General features: G+C 32.7%; 1 protein-coding gene across 2 annotated transcripts in view; it reads right to left on the bottom strand.

Moving 5' to 3' along the window:
- LOC149911131 (protein bric-a-brac 1-like) overlaps positions 1-11,718 on the bottom strand; it is a 200,125-nt gene extending 188,407 nt beyond the window's left edge. For both annotated transcript variants that reach the window (XM_090103187.1, XM_090103196.1), the window contains exon 1: positions 10,937-11,718. In XM_090103187.1, the coding sequence (XP_089959313.1) occupies positions 10,937-11,605 (669 nt within the window). In that variant the 5' untranslated portion in view covers positions 11,606-11,718. The remainder of the gene's footprint in view (positions 1-10,936) is intronic.
- Positions 11,719-18,210: the final 6,492 nt, after the last annotated feature.

Here is an 18,210-nt window from a genome sequence, read left to right as displayed (position 1 = left end):
ATTTTGCCAATGGTCTCTTTGGGCACTGAAAATAAACAATATTTACTACCGTACTTATAACTTCTTTTTCAGAAAATAATAAACGAAATAAAAACACCTTTCATCACATGTCTACGTACAAAATAACTATTTGCATGCATTTAAAAAAGTATTATTCCCATCATATTTTTCATTAATCTGAATCCAAAGAACGCAATAAGATAGCCAATCATCTTATTTATTTATGACACTTCATTGTACATATAACAGGAATTTAAAATAAATGAATCTATACTAATATTATAAATGCGAAAGTAACTCTGTCTGTCTGTCTGTTACTCAATCACGCCTAAACTACTGAACCAATTTGCATGTGGTATGGAGATATTTTGATACCCGAGAAAGGGACATAGGCTACCTTTTATTGCGAAATATGTACCTCGGGCGAAGCCGGGGCGGACAACTAGTAGGTACATAAAATTGGAAAGTGTACAATAGGCGGCCTTATTGCTTAAAAGCATATAAGGCAAAAGCAATAAGTCTTGTTACCAAACATCGAATAAATGTCTATATTCAGGCATATTTCGTAGATTTAAATAAAAAATGTATTTTCCAACCGTTTATAATTAATATACGTTGTAGAAATATGTAAATATATCGAGCATGAACAATATTAATCTCCACATAAATTAAGTTTCTCAAGCAGCGTGAATTTAATAACACCTCGTTCCAACATATATTTTTTAATTTCATGCGCAAATAAATATTAATTGGCGAATATAATAAATTTTATGAAACAGATGCAAAACGGCGTACACATGGGTGTATTTATTGAGCGAACTTTTTACTGAGTCAACAATCAACTTTAAAATTATAATCTAAAGGTTAAATCAATTATATAACCAATTATGTTTATTTTTTGCAAATTAGGTTATGGTTTTTATTAAAATACGATTTTACATTATAGGTACCTAATTGAAACTTTTTATTCATGTATTTAATTCTGGCAAATCCTAAAGCATAATTCATATTATGGTTTCAACTAATTTTCATAAGGTGTAGGTATAAATAATTTACAAATCACAAAGAAATGACGTTATAATGCATAAATGAAACAAATAAACATGCAACTCAAAATGTACCGACCTATTTAAAATTATCGAGTGTTTGTATTTATGACGTCATAAGTTAGGTCATTAGGGCTTATTCACGAAATCGAAAAATGAATCACAGCGTAACAAATGTTATTAACGTTATCTTTACGAGCAATGATATTGTTTAGAACAAACTTCTGTTTGTTCAGCCGATAGCAGTAAGCAGGCCGCCTAGGAACCTAATTAGTAGGTATTTGTATTATTACCTCTGTAATTTCAATTACAATTTTCGCTACTTTCAAACATGGTATTGAATGAATGAAATGAAACCATATGTCCATAAGTTGAACCTTCTCCACTTCAAAGAGCCTTTTTAATTAAGTATGTATCATTTTCAAAGTCATTTTTATTTATAAATTGAGTAGGTAGGTTTACCAACACAAAATTAGTTAATTGATTTATGAAAACAATATTTGCCCTCAATATATTTTTTTGATAGCTTTGTGTTCTTTTTTGATAGATGTGCAAAACGTAGGTTACATAACTTACATATGAATTGCCCATATATAAAACTAATATTTTGGAAATTATACTCGAGCCCGAAACCAAATTTGAATTTCAACAATTCACTTGTTGAATCCAAATTATGAGTTTTTTTACTAGGTATTGTCAAGAGTGGTTACTTCACACTTCGAGAAATGTTTTCAAATTCATATTTAAAATATACGAGCATACAGGGAAAGTGGCGGAAATTATTGCGCATTTTCAATACAAATTTCATCAAATTGTAAGATTGCCGGAGATCCAACTTCATTTCGTATCCTGCAGTCCCATCTTGTTATTTAATACTTTCAGAGGTTTCCACGTCTACCGTGCACTGAACAGGATTTAATAATAATAATAATATATTGACCTATGATCTATAATCTATATTATGAAGTTTTTAAGGTCATACGGAACTACTGCATTTGAAATGACGATACCTACAATCTGAAGAAAATAACGTAGCTATGATCTAGAATATCTCTATAATATAGAGTTCCTTATAAATGTTATCATGTTTATCTGGACTATCTTTAACATTATTGGTACCTACATTGTAGAACAGTTTAGTATGACCGTAATGATATAAGAACCTAAAAAAAAACATTCCCTTATCTACTAAAAACTATAAATAAAACTATAATATTAATAACTCAGGCCCCGGAATCACAGACACAATCATTGAGGTATTATTACTAGAGAGGGCACCACGAACAAAATCTGTGCGACAAGCGCGGCAGCGCGGGGCGGCTAGTGAGTCATACACTTTGTAGATAATATTCTGCCTCTTATTACTTATAAATTAAAACCAATCAATGTAACAAATAAATATTGTTTATCTTATTAAAATATGAATAAGCTTATCAATTAAAACCAATCAATGTTACAAAAAAAATTGAGTTTGAGACGATTGACTCTAACTCGTGTTAAAAAAGTGTAGTAGCGATGTCCTCTCTAGTACGTAGTACATGTAACTCAATGGACACAATAGAAAATATATTTTGTCGTGGACCGATCGGGCCGTTCGGGGCTCAATGGGTTAAAACTATAATTGAGTTGGTAGAAACACAAGCAAGCAAACCACCATATTCCTACTATTATAATATCAGATACTATGATTCTGTCTGAGCTAACGCCAGTAAGTACATAAATAAAAACAACTCTCAAGGGGCTCTGTGATCTCAGCAAGGATTTGTTTAGTTTTCTAAGAAATTTATATTATTACGATTAAACCGTTTATAGCTCTTAGACATTGTATAATGTTATTTATTACGAATTTCTTAAACATTACAAGCTAAAATGTGTAGCAATGTATTATTGCTAAACGAATAAACCTTAATTCAAATGAGGACGTGTGAGAACGTTTTCCAGGCAAAGTTTTCTGAGGATATCATAACAAAACTTAAATTGCATATGCCTAGGGCCAGGGTTTCCATCTCAATCTAAGACTAAACGCTGCGTAAAACGTTGTAAACAAAGCTTCTAAACTCGTGTCACCTCACTACTAGGTATCTTTGTTCACTCGTAAGCTCTTTAGGGGTGTAGGTTCAACTGTATAATTATACTTAGTTATTCTTATCCTATGGAATTTTATGATTTTTTAGCAGTTATGCCTAACTGCATTCTCGGGAGACGCAGTAGTCGCATTTTGTAACGCATTTTATTTTGTACTAGCGGTCCGCCCCGGCTTCGCCCGTGGTACATATTTCGCAATAAAAGGTAGCCTATGTTCTGTCTCAGGGTCTAAAGATTATCTGTGCCAAATTTCATCAAAATCGGTCCAGTAGTTTATGCGTGACAACCATACATACATACATACAAACCTTTCCTCTTTATAATATAGGTAAACCAGAATCTGATGGCAATTAGGGAAATCAAAATTTAGAGTGTGCAACCCTAGGGAAAATGGACTGAACGATCTTGATACTGCGTATTTTTTATTTTGTCCTCAATATCATTAGTCACATTACACAAGTGGATAATACTGTATTTAATAATGAGATATCCACGTATTATTATGTAGGTACTTATTACATGTATAATATACATTACTTTTCTAAAATACATAATAATATTATGTATTTACACGTACCTATATTTGAATATATGTATGTATATACTTTGGCATGTGAAAATATGGATGTAATGATAATGCAGATCAAAACTTATTTACTAGGTATATTTAACGATTGTTTATAATTTTTTATAAAATAAAACAATAATAAAATAAAATCATGTTTATTTTCGTAAGTATTATCACATTATAAAATTGACTTGTACACCTTGGACTTGACAAATAGCCGAATTGGAAACTCCTGTAATAAGTTTTCATAAAATTATATTTTTATCAACAAACAATATTATAGTTACCTATTTATAACATTTTTAAATTAAAGTATCAAAACCGGGTAAGTCCAACTTAGCAATAAATTTTCACGCGCTTTAAAATTGAAAATTGTGATGTGTTTGACCCTTCTTCATCGAATATTTTTCTATACACATTGTAAACAACACCTCTTGCTTGTGATCGCAGCGGTTTTATCGACATTTTGAAGATTTTGAAGACAAAATCCTAAAAATTAATCATCAACACAAATAATTTGACAACCAATTTGATAGTTGTCAAATAAAGTTGCCACATGAAAATCTCGTATTTTTGAAATATAAATATGCCATCAGATTCTGGTAGACCTATATTAGTATAGATAGTATAGATTAGGTACACTTCCCTTACTCATAACATGACACATATAACACATTAACATGATATATCATTTATTCTTTGGCATGTCTCGATCTTTCTACACGGTGTTCTAGAAAAGTAAGTCTATAGATAAAAATATTAGACATTGGTTACTAAAAATTCAAAAACATCTCAGCGCGTATAGATATGAATAATTGAATTATTCAATCGCATTACGCATGCGTTCGGAAGACTTAATGTAGGTGCTCTAATTCCACCAAACAATTTCACTATTTTCTTACGTCAATACTTTTAATATAAGAGCCAGCGCTGGAATGATGAGATCTTTTTGATGTGCAAGCGAAAGTTCCACTTTGTTAGTTCTTTTATAATTTCTTCTGTGAATAAATTCATGAAAGAATTTTATGACGACTGATCTAAGTCTGTACTATATAAATTAAAATTAAATACCTATAATAATTAAAAAAAACATTTATCACTAGTTGTCATCACCATTGTCAATATGACCTACCTATACAAAGACATAGAGAAAATAAATTAGATACAATTTTAATCCTATACCTAGTCAAAAACAATAAATGTATCCAAGCCATATCACAGCAAATTAAAAATTTAATAAAGGTATTCGAAGGTAAAAAATCATACGATATTTGTTCCTTAATGAGTTTCATCATTCAATAAATGACTATATGTAGGTAGTAAGTACCTACCTACTTTAATATAACGTGTGCACTCTTTAACATAGGTTTTATCAAACACGCTTTGTAAAAAAGAGTTCCCGCTTTTAATATCGTAAATGGAGTCCTAACATATGCCATAAATGTAAGATTAGTGACCTAATGAGAATTTCAACGTGCAAAATCCGTATAATCTGCCATCAAATGCTTGATATGCTTGCTAATAAACGTTAACATTGTTTATATTTATTTGTGTACAATCCCACAAAAAGTTACGCTTATAATAATTATAAAATTATACTACTTACTTTATAATAATAAAAGTACCTAGGTATTAAGAATCAGGTAAGATGCGATCTGGATTACAACTTCAACTCTAGCTAAGCTACTTTGGCTCTTATGGTAAAAATACTTAAAGATAACAATCGCTTGTTATTCCTAACTCAGCCTCCAAATCGCAATCCCTAATAGTTTATTTCAAGTGAAGCAATATCTTGACAGACCTACCTATAGATTCAGAATTACAATGATAGAGTGGTCAATGTTAAAAATATGTAATAACGATTCAAAAGTGTTTCTAGAAGAAGTCTAATTGAATAAATAAATGTTTGAGTTTGATATTAAATAATTGAAACAAGAAACTCTGCACATGCCAATACAACTTAACCTCATTTTAATGCCTACAGATTCGAGGTAGCTATATATACGTATGTAAATCACGAGGTAAAACAACACCCTTCTCGAACCAAAAGTTCCATAATAAATCGCTCCACTCAAAATAATATTTTAATAAAAAACAATAGTTCATTAGCAAAGATTTTATATCCGTGACGCAACACGTGCGTTTCCATTAACGCGGTTAATTAAAATTGTAAGTAAAATAAAGTATTAGCTTAGATTAATTTATGCTTATCAATCTCAGTATTTAATACCGTTCTTGTTCGATTAATTCTCTCAGTTAACCCGTTACTGATAAGGTTCTTATGTTTTATTGGAAGTAATGGAAATAATAATTGTATTTATTTTATTACAATTGTATTTATTCTAATAAAATGTTGGATTTAGTTAATGAATACGTTGTAAATTGTAATATTATAGTGAGGTAACCACTGTTCTTCGTTGGCTGCTAAAAATCATATTTTAATCCAATATAAACATTTTAATCCATTCTCGAATCTTTGACATGTAAAGGTCAAAGAAGACATTTCAATATTTTATTTATTGTTCTTCGAAATATTAGTTAAATATATTAAATACTATTACTATTCAATAAAAAGCACTAGGTATTTCATGTACAAAAATTTATTAACAGAAACTGTATAAAAAATGTTTAATTGATTTAGTTCTTTTCTTAGTATGTATTGCTCATTTGTGCGTAACAAGTTATTTTTACCGATTGCAGTAGTAGTTTTTATTGATTTCAATTTTTTTCAATTAAATTAAGACTTTGTTCTTATTTAGCTATTATTCATTATTTTTGTTCTAAATACATTTCTACACACGCACCTACTAATTTAAAAATATAATCAAGAATTAAATATTTTTATTCAATATTTAATTCTTCGTTTCCTATTATTTGCAAGTTGCAACAAACAAAGAATAAGTGTTTTTTAAAACAATGGTTGAAAAATATTAAAATTACGTCACTATTTTTACGCATAGGTCTGATATGGGTCTGATTACACTATTTAATTATTTATAATTAGTAACGTTTATAATATGTATAAAAAATTTGGTTACAAGTTTACAACTATGGTCTGGTTCAATCCAGATAGATTTGGATTACTCACTGCTTTTGTCTGGTAATCACTAACCCAGTTAATTAAAATTTAATATCAAACTATTTAAAAAAATATAAATATAATTTAGTGGCGGACCCTGACCTATGACTATATTTTTGAATAAATTTTAATTTCAAATCACAATTATTATTTTGAATCAAATATTAGAAGTAATCCTAAAAATGTCTACACACACCTAATCAGAATTCTGTATGAAATTTTTTCATCACCAAATATGTATTAGCATAGGTACAATTATTGCCAATATTTGTTTATAATACAATGACGTTTTTACATGACATTGTAAAACGCGAACAATTAAATGATTTAAATGTAAATTAATTATTGCAAATAACATTCAACGTTAATTAATTATTAATTTATCATGAAATCCTAATAGATTTGCGTCGTGCGTGATGAAATGATATAAAATATTTACATTTGTCTCAGTGCGTTCGGTTCGTACCTACAACCCGTACGAATTAACTTGAGACCTGAGCCGATGACGTTAATTTCAATGTAAATTGTAATATTATAGGTATCTTTCCAAAATAAATAAAATAATGGAATGTAATTCAAACTAAGTAAGTAACAGTTTTACTTACTTTGGGTAGTAATATTTTAAGGAAAAACTAATATATCGCATATGACACACTCCAGCCGAGTCTCAAGTTAACTCGTACGGGTTATACCTACATTCTGTTACACGAAACATTACTAAGGGACCACACAAACTTTGTGCACCTGTTCAAATAAATAAATCAAACGATTAACAGCGCCTACTGAACTTACGAATTTATACACAATAATGCATATCGATTAATTACCTGCTTGCATTCAATAATGTAATGATATTTTTGACGGATAATCAAGTCAATAATATCCGAAAATAACTAGAATAATTGTTAAATGCTCAAATATGTATGTGTATTATCAAATTAGAGTTCAATATTATTAAATTTATGCATTATTTGATAATGTCTTCATATATAATATTTTTGCATTCATTCTGAACCTATGCTCAAACCCGCGCTTCTAACAGCATGGTAATAAAAAATGTTCACCACTAAAGTTAGTTAGTTGTATTATTATTGATACATTTCCGCCATTTTGAATGCCAGTTATAATTATGCAATTAATTTATTTAATTGGCGCGACGACATTATCCTGTCTAATCATTTTAATATAATAGCATAGTTCGATGCATCAGAACACAAAACAAATGCATTTATCGGGTACCTTCATAAATTGAACGCCCTAAAATTAAGTGTAGTAACAAAAGCACATTGTTCGCTACAATTAGCAATACAATCAGCATAGATAAGTTAGTGTTCGATGTACTTGCGAGTTGCGTAATAAGGATTTGTTCACACTGCTTTATATTTTTACGTGCCTTTTACTAGGTATTGAAAGAAATTTCCAACATAGGTACCTAAATCATAAATGCAACTATGTACCTACTATTGTATTATTCAAATACAAGTCTATAAAAGAACCGTTGCAATCTGACATCAATAAAAAGGTACTAATATGTATTTGATTAAATTCTTATGATTTGATAATTATCAATTTCTCATAAGCGGCAAGCTTCACAAAATGCAGTAGTTGATAAAAATAGAGATCACAAGTCAATACTCTGTTAAAACAATTCGAAGGAAGTTTCAAAGAATCGTTAGCCCCAGTTCTTAAATGTTGATTCAATGCAGAGGGCCGATTCTAAACAAATAAACGTTCAAACACAAAGATGTGTCTTTGTCACACCTGGCCGTAGCCAGGTATGCGTAAAAGTGACAGCAAATATGTGTAAGGCAAGCAGCATTCTTCAAGTTTTTTTAATACTGTTTGAATTGATATTTGAATAGTATAAAAACGTGGCATATTTAAAAACGATGGAATTATTTGATACCAGTTTATATTGCATTTCGTAACTTTTTTTTAAATAGAAATGTTAAATAATATCTCATTATAAACATGGGTTAGATTTAAATTGGCTGTATTTTATATGTGCCAGTATAAACGAATCTTTATTAAAAGTTTTTAGAACAATGGAATACATTTTTAATAATTATCGTTAAAAGGAAATTGCCTGTTTCTACTTATTTTACATGCGTATTATCCTAATTTGCAAATGCATACAATATAAATATGCAATGAACAAACATACCTACTTGTGTTATCATAAATGTTTCTAAGAAAAAATAACAATATGTAATCTAAAAAGCTCGTACCTACCTATCTATAGAAATGTAACATATGTTAATTTTTAATTTAATTATTTAAAATATTATTGTTTAAATAACTTAGGTATTTCCTTGTATTTTATAATAGGTAAATACAATTTATTTATTTTAATAATTTAAAATTTGTGTGTTTGAATCTATCTACCTAGATCTATAAGAATAACTACTACCTTATGTTAATAAATAAATCCATATTATTTTATTCCAATTTTTAAATAATTTCATTACATTTTTATTTCTTACTTTTATTATAAAAAATATTTCTTACCTACTACAAATGCACAATTAATAATTATTTTATTTAGATAATTCTTATTAGATTTTGATCCTTTTTAATAGAACACCGACTCATTTGATTCTCGTGTCTTTCATTAACCTCTGTGGCGAAGAGGAAATCATTTCTCACCGAGATTAAAAAAAACTTAAGCAAAAAATGAATTAGACGTAGGTATTTTTTTTTTAAATGTAATTAGGTAGTTTGTTTGTAAGAAGTTTTAAGATACTGTACACCAATATCTATGAGTACCGACATACATACATACATACATACATAAATAAAAGATAGGAATAAAAATAGTTAATCATATAAAAAAATATAAAACCTATCAATCGCCTAAACTACCCGTCCATTTTGTACCAAACAGCATTAAACAAACATGCCAGTAATTAATAACAAATTTTCTCTAGATTTCCTTTTATTGGTCATAATTAAACATCAATTGTTTCATATAAGGTAAAAATATTGGAAGTAATAAACAAAACTAATAATCAATCGTAATAAAGAATACGATAATTGCTTACATGTATTTACATATAATTAAGACAATTTTAAATATAACTTAAAAAATAACGTAATTGGTTCTAAAAAGGAAATCTATAAAAAATGTAGTGGAAATAAAAATGTGCTCTTTAGCATAAAGTAGCGCAACAAAGTTGAGACCCGCGGAGCTGCGAATGCCGCTGTTGTTATGGATGCGGTTAACCTAATACGGCCCGCCTGTTTTTATACGGAAACTGACAAATTACACGCGTTCGGGACACAAGTTTAAATATTATATTCGTACAATTTTATTTCTTTCTGTTATTTGTACCATTTTCTTCTGTTATCGTCCCCGGTATATATGTATGTTATTTAGGAATATACATATATACATATACCTACCTACATATTACAAATTTTAATTTTAATTTCATACCTATCGAATTTTTTCTTGTAATTTTGAGTTAGATTAAAGCATTTATCTGAAATGTAATAGATCCACGCACCAGACGAAACTGAATGAAGTAAACATGGCGTAGACTATTAACTCGCTACTGAAAACAGCAGCGCCTCCATAAAAATACGAGCGAACTTCATTTAACAGTTCCTTGACACTCAGGCCGAGACGATCCCTAGTCTTGCAACAGCTGAACTCTTCGGCACGATTTTATAACCGATATTGGACTGTAATTCTTGTGACATAAGATTCAATATGCGATAAAGTTGTTATACAATAAATATGCAAACTGAAGTAGCAGTTGCAACAATTAAACTAAGTTAACAAGTTATTACTTGCAACTTAATTTGTATTATTACGTTTACACGCGAACGAAAATAACAGATGATTGTTTTATTAATTATAAATAAATATAACGGGAACAATACATTGTTACGGTTACGAAAGCAAATTATTTATTGCAAAAAAGCAATACATGCGTAATTATAAACTAATATCATAATTACTGATCTTTTGCGTAACTATTATAAATAATTTCCAACCGATATAAATAAAAGCAGGAAAGACAAACGTGCGGGGCAGCGAAAAAATATTAAAAATCGGAAGCGAACAAGAAAAATCGGAAAAGTTTTCAGGGGTGTGTCGCGGCGGGGCGGAGCGAAAACGGCGGGAAAAAGTTGGAGTTGGAAAGCGGCACTCACCCTCTCTTCCTCGCGGATCATCTCGGCGATGCCGGGGCGGATGTCGGCGTCGTCGCCGTGGATGGGCAGCGGCACGGTGACGTCGGGCGGCGGCAGCAGGTCGGCCGGCGTGGCGGGCGAGGCGCGCGGGCTGCGCTCGCCGTCCGAGCCGCGCCGCCGCACCTTGGGCGCCGGCGCCGCGCCGTCCTCCTCCGAGCCGCGCTTCGGCGGGCCCGGCTCCTCGCGGCTCTCGCGCCCGCTCTCCGCGCGCAGCACGGCCTGCTCGCCGTTCACGTCCGTCAGCCCGCGCACCTTCAGCGTCTCGGCCACTTTCAGCAGCCCCGTGATCTGCGCTTGCGACACGTTGATCTCGCCGCGGTACATGAACTCGACCACAGCCTTCAGGTCGCTGTACATTATGTCCCGCAGGATCACGATCGGGTGCTCGCTCGGGTTGTCCATGAACAGGCTCTGGAAGTACGGGCTGCACGCCGACAACACCACCTTGTGAGCCTTCAGCTTCCTCCCGTCGCAGGCGAGCGTGACGTCCACGAGGGTCTCCGTTTGGAACAGCTGGTCGAAACAACTCGTCAAGTTCGATTGGTAATTGTTCCAGCGCAGGCAGAACTGTTGGGGCGAGCCGGGTGGGTCCCGTGTGTCCATAGCCACGGGTTCTTCCTCGGCCGGCATCGCTTCAGTTGTAACAGACTCGCATCTGCAACGGAACGCGAACGATAAGAACGTGCACTACGCAAGCGGCACCGACGACGGCTCGCGAAGCACTGAGCGGCGCGTGTTTGCGGGACGCGCGGGCGGGGGGCGGGGGCGGGGCGGCCGGCAAGCGAATGGCCGCCGCGTGCCGCCTCTCGCCACGCCCCCGCGCCCCGCTCGCCTGCCCCGCGAGCGCCCGCATCGATCGCGAGGCGCCCGCGCAACACGACCGCCGTACCAGCCGCGACCGCTGCGACCGCCGCGACCGCCGCACGACCGCCGCTTCCACGCAATGCTTTCACCAATAACATTTTATTATTCCATCTACCCTTACCATACGTCAATTCTAACGCTTGAAAATATTAAAAAATATACCAATTGTAAACTTCATATTGCACCACTACTAGGTACCTATAACATAATTTTAAATAGCGTTCACGCTCATTTACCATGAATAGTACCTTTACGTGTATATTTTTAATAGAAAAATTGAGGTAATTGGATAATAACTCTGATTGTAACAATGCAAATTAAACTCATTATTAGCATTAATACGGAAAGTAGGTTCAACCTATTCGAAATTCGAATATGCCTCGAATTATTTTATATTTAGGTATTGTTTTCAAAAATTATACTGACTTTCCAGTTATAAATTATCTACCTACTTATAAACTAAACTTCATATTTTATAAGTTATTTATACCTAGGTTATTCAAAATCTCTTTAGAGATTTATTTTATATATTAGGTATTCAGTTTATTAGGTATAGGTATGGTAATTAATTGGTTATAGGAAAAAGGTATGATTTTTATTTTTTGAGTAACAGACAGACAGACAGAGTTACTTTCGCATTTACTTATAATATTACTAGTGGTCCGCTAGATGTTTAAACTATCCTATCTCTCAAGTTGGATCGAACTACACATCGTGTGCGAATTTTATTATAATCGGTTAAGTGGTTTAGGAGTCCATTGAGGACAAACATTGTGACACGAGATTTATATACAGGGTGTCCCACTATTGGTATACTAAGCGCGAAGGGACTTGTAGTTTTGCATACACTGATCACGAAAAAAATACTTAAACAACAAAATTACGCCAAAAAATTTTTGCTTAATTTTTCCTTAAAATCCATGTTTTCGTCTCTAGCTTCGCACAGCCGGCATATACCGCTTCGCTAATGTGAGTATTTTGTCTATGAAAACATAATCTTAAACGATAGCTCACGTGCGGGTGGCAAAGTTAAGCGGGTTGCTTGTTAGGGGTGTACACATAGAGTTTTAAGAATTCATCTATTTGTCAAAAAAATTCGTCTGGAATTTTATAACTATTTTTTACGTACTCAGCGTATGCAAAACTATAACCTCCTTGGGGCTTAGTATACCGTTGCTGGGACACCCTGTATATTAAGATTAGTAGGTATATTAGTATTAGTAGGTACCTATATTAGTATGGATGTTTATTAACGTCAGATACCTAACTTATTGTTTTTAGTGTAACATCATAATATTTTTGTCTAAGTTGGCGTAATTAACTGCCCACGTTGAAAATAAGTAGGAACTAGGAAGATATTAATATCACGAATATTCAGTTCCTAGAATACTATTTGTGTAAACGAAGTACCTACCTAATTTCAATTTTCAAGTATCACTGTGTAGGAAGATGTATTTTTAAATTGGTATTGAGGAAGAAAATATTGATTTGGTGCCTCAACTACCAGATCCGCTCCTTTTATAACACGCTTTTATTAGCTTCACCAGAAGCGTAGCGTGCCTTGGCGGGGCCCCTAATAAAAATTTGCTTGGGAGGGTAAAGATTTCTCACAAAAGAAAAAAAAATGTTTGCTTAAAATTAAAAGAAATATTTATTCATCATAATTATTCCAAAATTTTTACAAACAATATGACACAATTCAAATTAAATATAGGTACACACAGGAGGCCAGAAAATTGCTTTTTTTTGTCTTTTGTCATTTCAAAATCAGCAAAACACTTTTTAAATGAAAAAAATTGGATATTCCATTCAAAATAATAGGTACCTATATAGGTACCTAACGGATTTTTAAAAGTGTCAATCTACAGAAAATAGTAGATAGGTAGACATACTGTACAATACAATGAGCAGGCCGTAGTGCAGGACGGGGTAAAGGTGATTTTCATGTGATTAAAAATTAAACCTATAGTCCGACCTATAGTAGACTTTTCACTGTCACGATATCGCTATCTATGCGGGTGAAACCGCAGGGCATTGCTAGTAAATAATAATTCTACAGAATACGCCAGTTGCCGCCGTAAGTTGTTTACCTTCCCCTTGATTAACATAATAATATTTAATTGTTTATTATTAATGCAAGTGTCTATTTTCTATTGTTTTTTTTATTGATTCATCAAAAATTACATACAAGATATATAATCACTTTAATTATTGTAATAATACCTACGTACCCTCATTGTATCACTTTTTATAAACCACGTTTAAAGAATAATAAATTCACTTCTATAAAAAGTCTAAAACTAAAACTATTGCACTAGGAATGATGAAATAATAAAGTGTTCTTTTTAATTAATATTTTATGGAAGAAACCTTCGGAACATTCAATAAGCGGTTTAAAAACTAAGTAGGTACATACTATCTCAGCGAAGTCCGACGACGTTAATAAATTGAATTTTAATTGAGTAGCAATAAGTTATCATAATTCCTCAGAGAACAAAGCTTTGCTCTGTTAATTAATAACTATAATTTTAGCAAGTTTAATTATTTTAAATTTTAACATTGCTCTCTTAGGAATTGAGTCAATTTCGCAAAGCGCGAATCTACTTATTAGCAAAACGTCCCTCATATGTGTCAAACGAATAAGGAGTGCTGGCTGCCTGTAGGTACCGTTCGTTTCGAGTGATCCATGCATTATTAATTAATATTACCTTGTTGATGATATAATTAAATGACTTCATAGAGTTATACGCATTTGTCACGGGTTATTTTTATATTATTGATTGGCATGCGGGGGATGCGATGTCTGATGGCAAACAGAATAAACACAATAGTCGTGAATGTGTTGCAAAAAATACCAGCCATAAGCTAAAGTCTGCAGGCTCTAAAAGGGATTAATGGAAAAATAAGAATAGAAGGTCGCGGCCTCTCCCATCGTCATAAGTAAAGTTTGTTTCTGCCAACAGATGTGAAAACTATGAAATAACACGTTGCGCTCGTAGCTAGAAAAATCAAAGCAATAAAAAGTTTTCATTTCAAACATTTTGAAGTACCCTACCTACCTACATTATACGTGTCTTTCATTAGCTTACTACAAATTAGCACTAATTGGTACCAAAATCTTTCAATGTGTTGATGGTTAAGTATGTACCTACTAGTAGGTACTTATTTATATGTCTAATTGACATTACCAGATAATAATATAATCTTTTTTAAACTAGAGTTTGATACAATTATTATATGTAGGTACAATGTTACACACACATGTCCATATTATTCGGTAACTTTTGCGTTTACTTTCCAAATTCCAATTAGTACAAATTTTTTCGCATCAACAATTTAAACAATTTAAACAATTTAAACAATTTATTTACAATCGTCACAATGAAGATTTCATTCAACATTGTAGATATATTAGATGCGTTAAGGCCTAATGGCTTGATTGAGTCAGTTAAAAATTAGTCAGCTAGTAAATTCACTACGTAAAAGTAAATCTTAAAAATGTACATAATATCTGATAGTTATTTTAGAAATTCAAGACTTTGTTACATATAATATTGTTTTCCATTTTCCCCATTACATTTCTTTATTACCTAATAATATATATGAATTCTGCAGAAATAGCCCGATGCAGTGGGCGTTTGCACACACAATTATAGATATTTGCGTAGGAAGCATATTGGATACAGCTTAACCTGGTTTCTACTTTCAGAAACATCCCTTTGTACCTTTTAAGGTGGGTGTCCCTATTTCTGTCCCTTTAATGTACGTGGTTACATTTTTAAAGGAAATGTGCGCTACTTTCAATAGACATCTTATATCATAGGAAAATGTGACGGTGTTGAAAGTTGATACCTTCATTGTATTCTATAGGAGTTCCAAGCTATTTTTATACCTTCAATGTATAACTTGGTTGCAATTTCAAAGAAATAGACATGCACCATTTTGAATAGAAATCTCATTCGCTATAAAATTATTTACAGAAAAATGTGTTTTGCAATGTTGCTGATACCTTGAATGAACGCAATGGTTAGGAAAATAATGTTAAGAAATAAATTTTATAAACTGATACATGTTGATAACTTGATAGGTACAAATTAACGACGTGAAATTGTTGTTGAGTTGTGAACATGACTGACATCAGATTAGTTAAGTTTGTTAAGTCAGTAAAAGTAAAAGTAAAAAGTAGTAAGTATTAGTAAGTCAGGCAATATGTGAATAATTTTACTGTTTTTATGTTATGCGCTGACAACGGCACGTGTTTTAATTGTGATGTTTCTTTTAAGTATGTTTAAGTTGTTAGAATCTTGTGGAAACGTATTGGTTATTATTTGCTTCTTTTGAGCAACGGCCCTAAAGGCGAGATATTTTTTTTTCTTGTTAGTCTCCACCAGGAGTTGAACCAAGGACCCCTCCGTTATACACTCTCGCATTAACCACTTTACTAAGGACAATCAACTCGTAGTAATCGATCCTTGGAAAGTCTAAAAGCAACATTTTTGTTTAGAATTTTAAGTCGTTCTAAATGCTCTCTCGGAACTTTTGATGCCTTCTAGTTTCTAGTCAATTTTTTATATACATACACATAATAAAACGCTGAGTGTAGTCTCCCTGGATCTGGACCATACAAACTGACGGATAAACAAACATACAGACAGACTGTAGATATTACATTCTCATTTATAAGTAGGTAATGTTACTACGGAATTTATGAACGCAACATTATACAACTTAATTATTCCAACAAAATCCCATAGCCGGGGAGGACTGTATTTGTAACAAATTTCTTGGTATCCAGTTGTGTGTGTTTGTGTAGGGTTATATAAAATACACAAGGGTGCTGAACAGCCGGCAATAGGCGCGTGCCTTATAATAGTGCCTGTTTTAGAATGAACGGGTCAATTCATACATAGTTGAATGCAATCGGTTTGACGAGTTTTTTATTAAGACGAGACAGGTGATCTTAATGCAGGTTCTTCATATGGGCAGTTGTTTTAATGGAGGAAATCTTACGAGGAATCTCTGTGTTCGGTTCTTGGCGACGTATAGTGGCCATTATTGAAGTGAAACTTCTTTATCGGGGTTGGACAAAAATTACGCCGTATGCGTGACATTTTTGCGTTACGCCGTACGCGTGACATTTCTGCGTTACGCCATACTCGTGACATTTTTAAGGTCATAAAGAAGGTCACTTCTTACGTGTGTAGGTACTCTAGTACACGCATACATTTTTTTATCTGTGGCGTAGTAAAGTAGGTACCTAAATAGTGTGGCAGGATTATGTTGTAGATTAACTCGTAGTGTAGGTAGGTACCTACTGTAACATCTACTATACAAGGCATATCAATGTGGACCGTATATCAATTAAGCATGACAATATTATATTAGACATACCTTTAAAACAACCTATGTTCTTAAAATTAAATCGTACTTATAACTAATGTGGTACCAACAGGATTCAAATGTAAACAGTGCAGTATAAACATTCTCATTTTCATTAATCAAATTTTACATGTGTATCACGCAAGATACAAATCCAATGATTACAATGCCATACACAACACCATAAACACCTAAATCAAATCCGCCGCATAAAATAGTTCGTTTGGTATTTTTCATTATTTTACATCAGTCATAAAAGTATGTGACGACATGCCAGCTCACGCGAGGGTCATCAAATTAAATTGTAGCATACCTATAAAAAGCTTTAAATCGTAACATTGTACCCACTCGCCATACGTTATTAATTAAGTTATAAAAAAGTCGTCACTGAATTAACGTGTTTATGAAACTGCACAATTTGCCTTGATTAGTTTTGTTAACAGCGCCATCTAGCGATTGACGCGCTTATAAAGTTTGCTTTTGGTTTAGGTTTTAAATTTTAATTTATTTCGTCACTTAATATTCTTAATTTTTAACAGAGAGAGAGTACCGAATAGTTGGTTTTTAAAATTCATGCAAGTTACGTTCATGTACCAGTGGCCAATTACAGATTTTCTTATAATATAAAATACTTCTGAGATACCCACAGCTGATTCAAAAAATAATCTGAACATAGAAATAAAAGTCAAATAGGTACCTATATGCCCTTAGCTTTTTAGAAAAATAACCCATCCAAAGAGCAAATAACCTTTACTTACCACATAATTATAATAATCAACTTTTCTAGGTAAAGGAATTTTCATATAGAGCAAGTAAACTTTTATAAATTATACGTACAGTTAACATGCAAAACTAATATTTGTGGAGAGCATAAAGGAGTTTTTAATTGCTCGGCCGAGTTGTTTCCTAGTATCGCGGGTACATACCCACATAAAGTGTGCCGCTAACGGACACGCTTTGGAAAATAAACATCCCACCACTTTGTCTTCGAA

The sequence above is a fragment of the Colias eurytheme genome, chromosome 1 (genome assembly GCF_061535395.1).
Source record: "Colias eurytheme isolate Ceu_HAF_F1 chromosome 1, ilColEury1 Martin Lab GWU primary, whole genome shotgun sequence".
Classification (NCBI taxonomy): domain Eukaryota; kingdom Metazoa; phylum Arthropoda; class Insecta; order Lepidoptera; family Pieridae; genus Colias; species Colias eurytheme.
The sequence above is the reverse complement of the archived record's forward strand: the minus strand, read 5'-3'. Positions and strand labels throughout refer to the sequence as shown.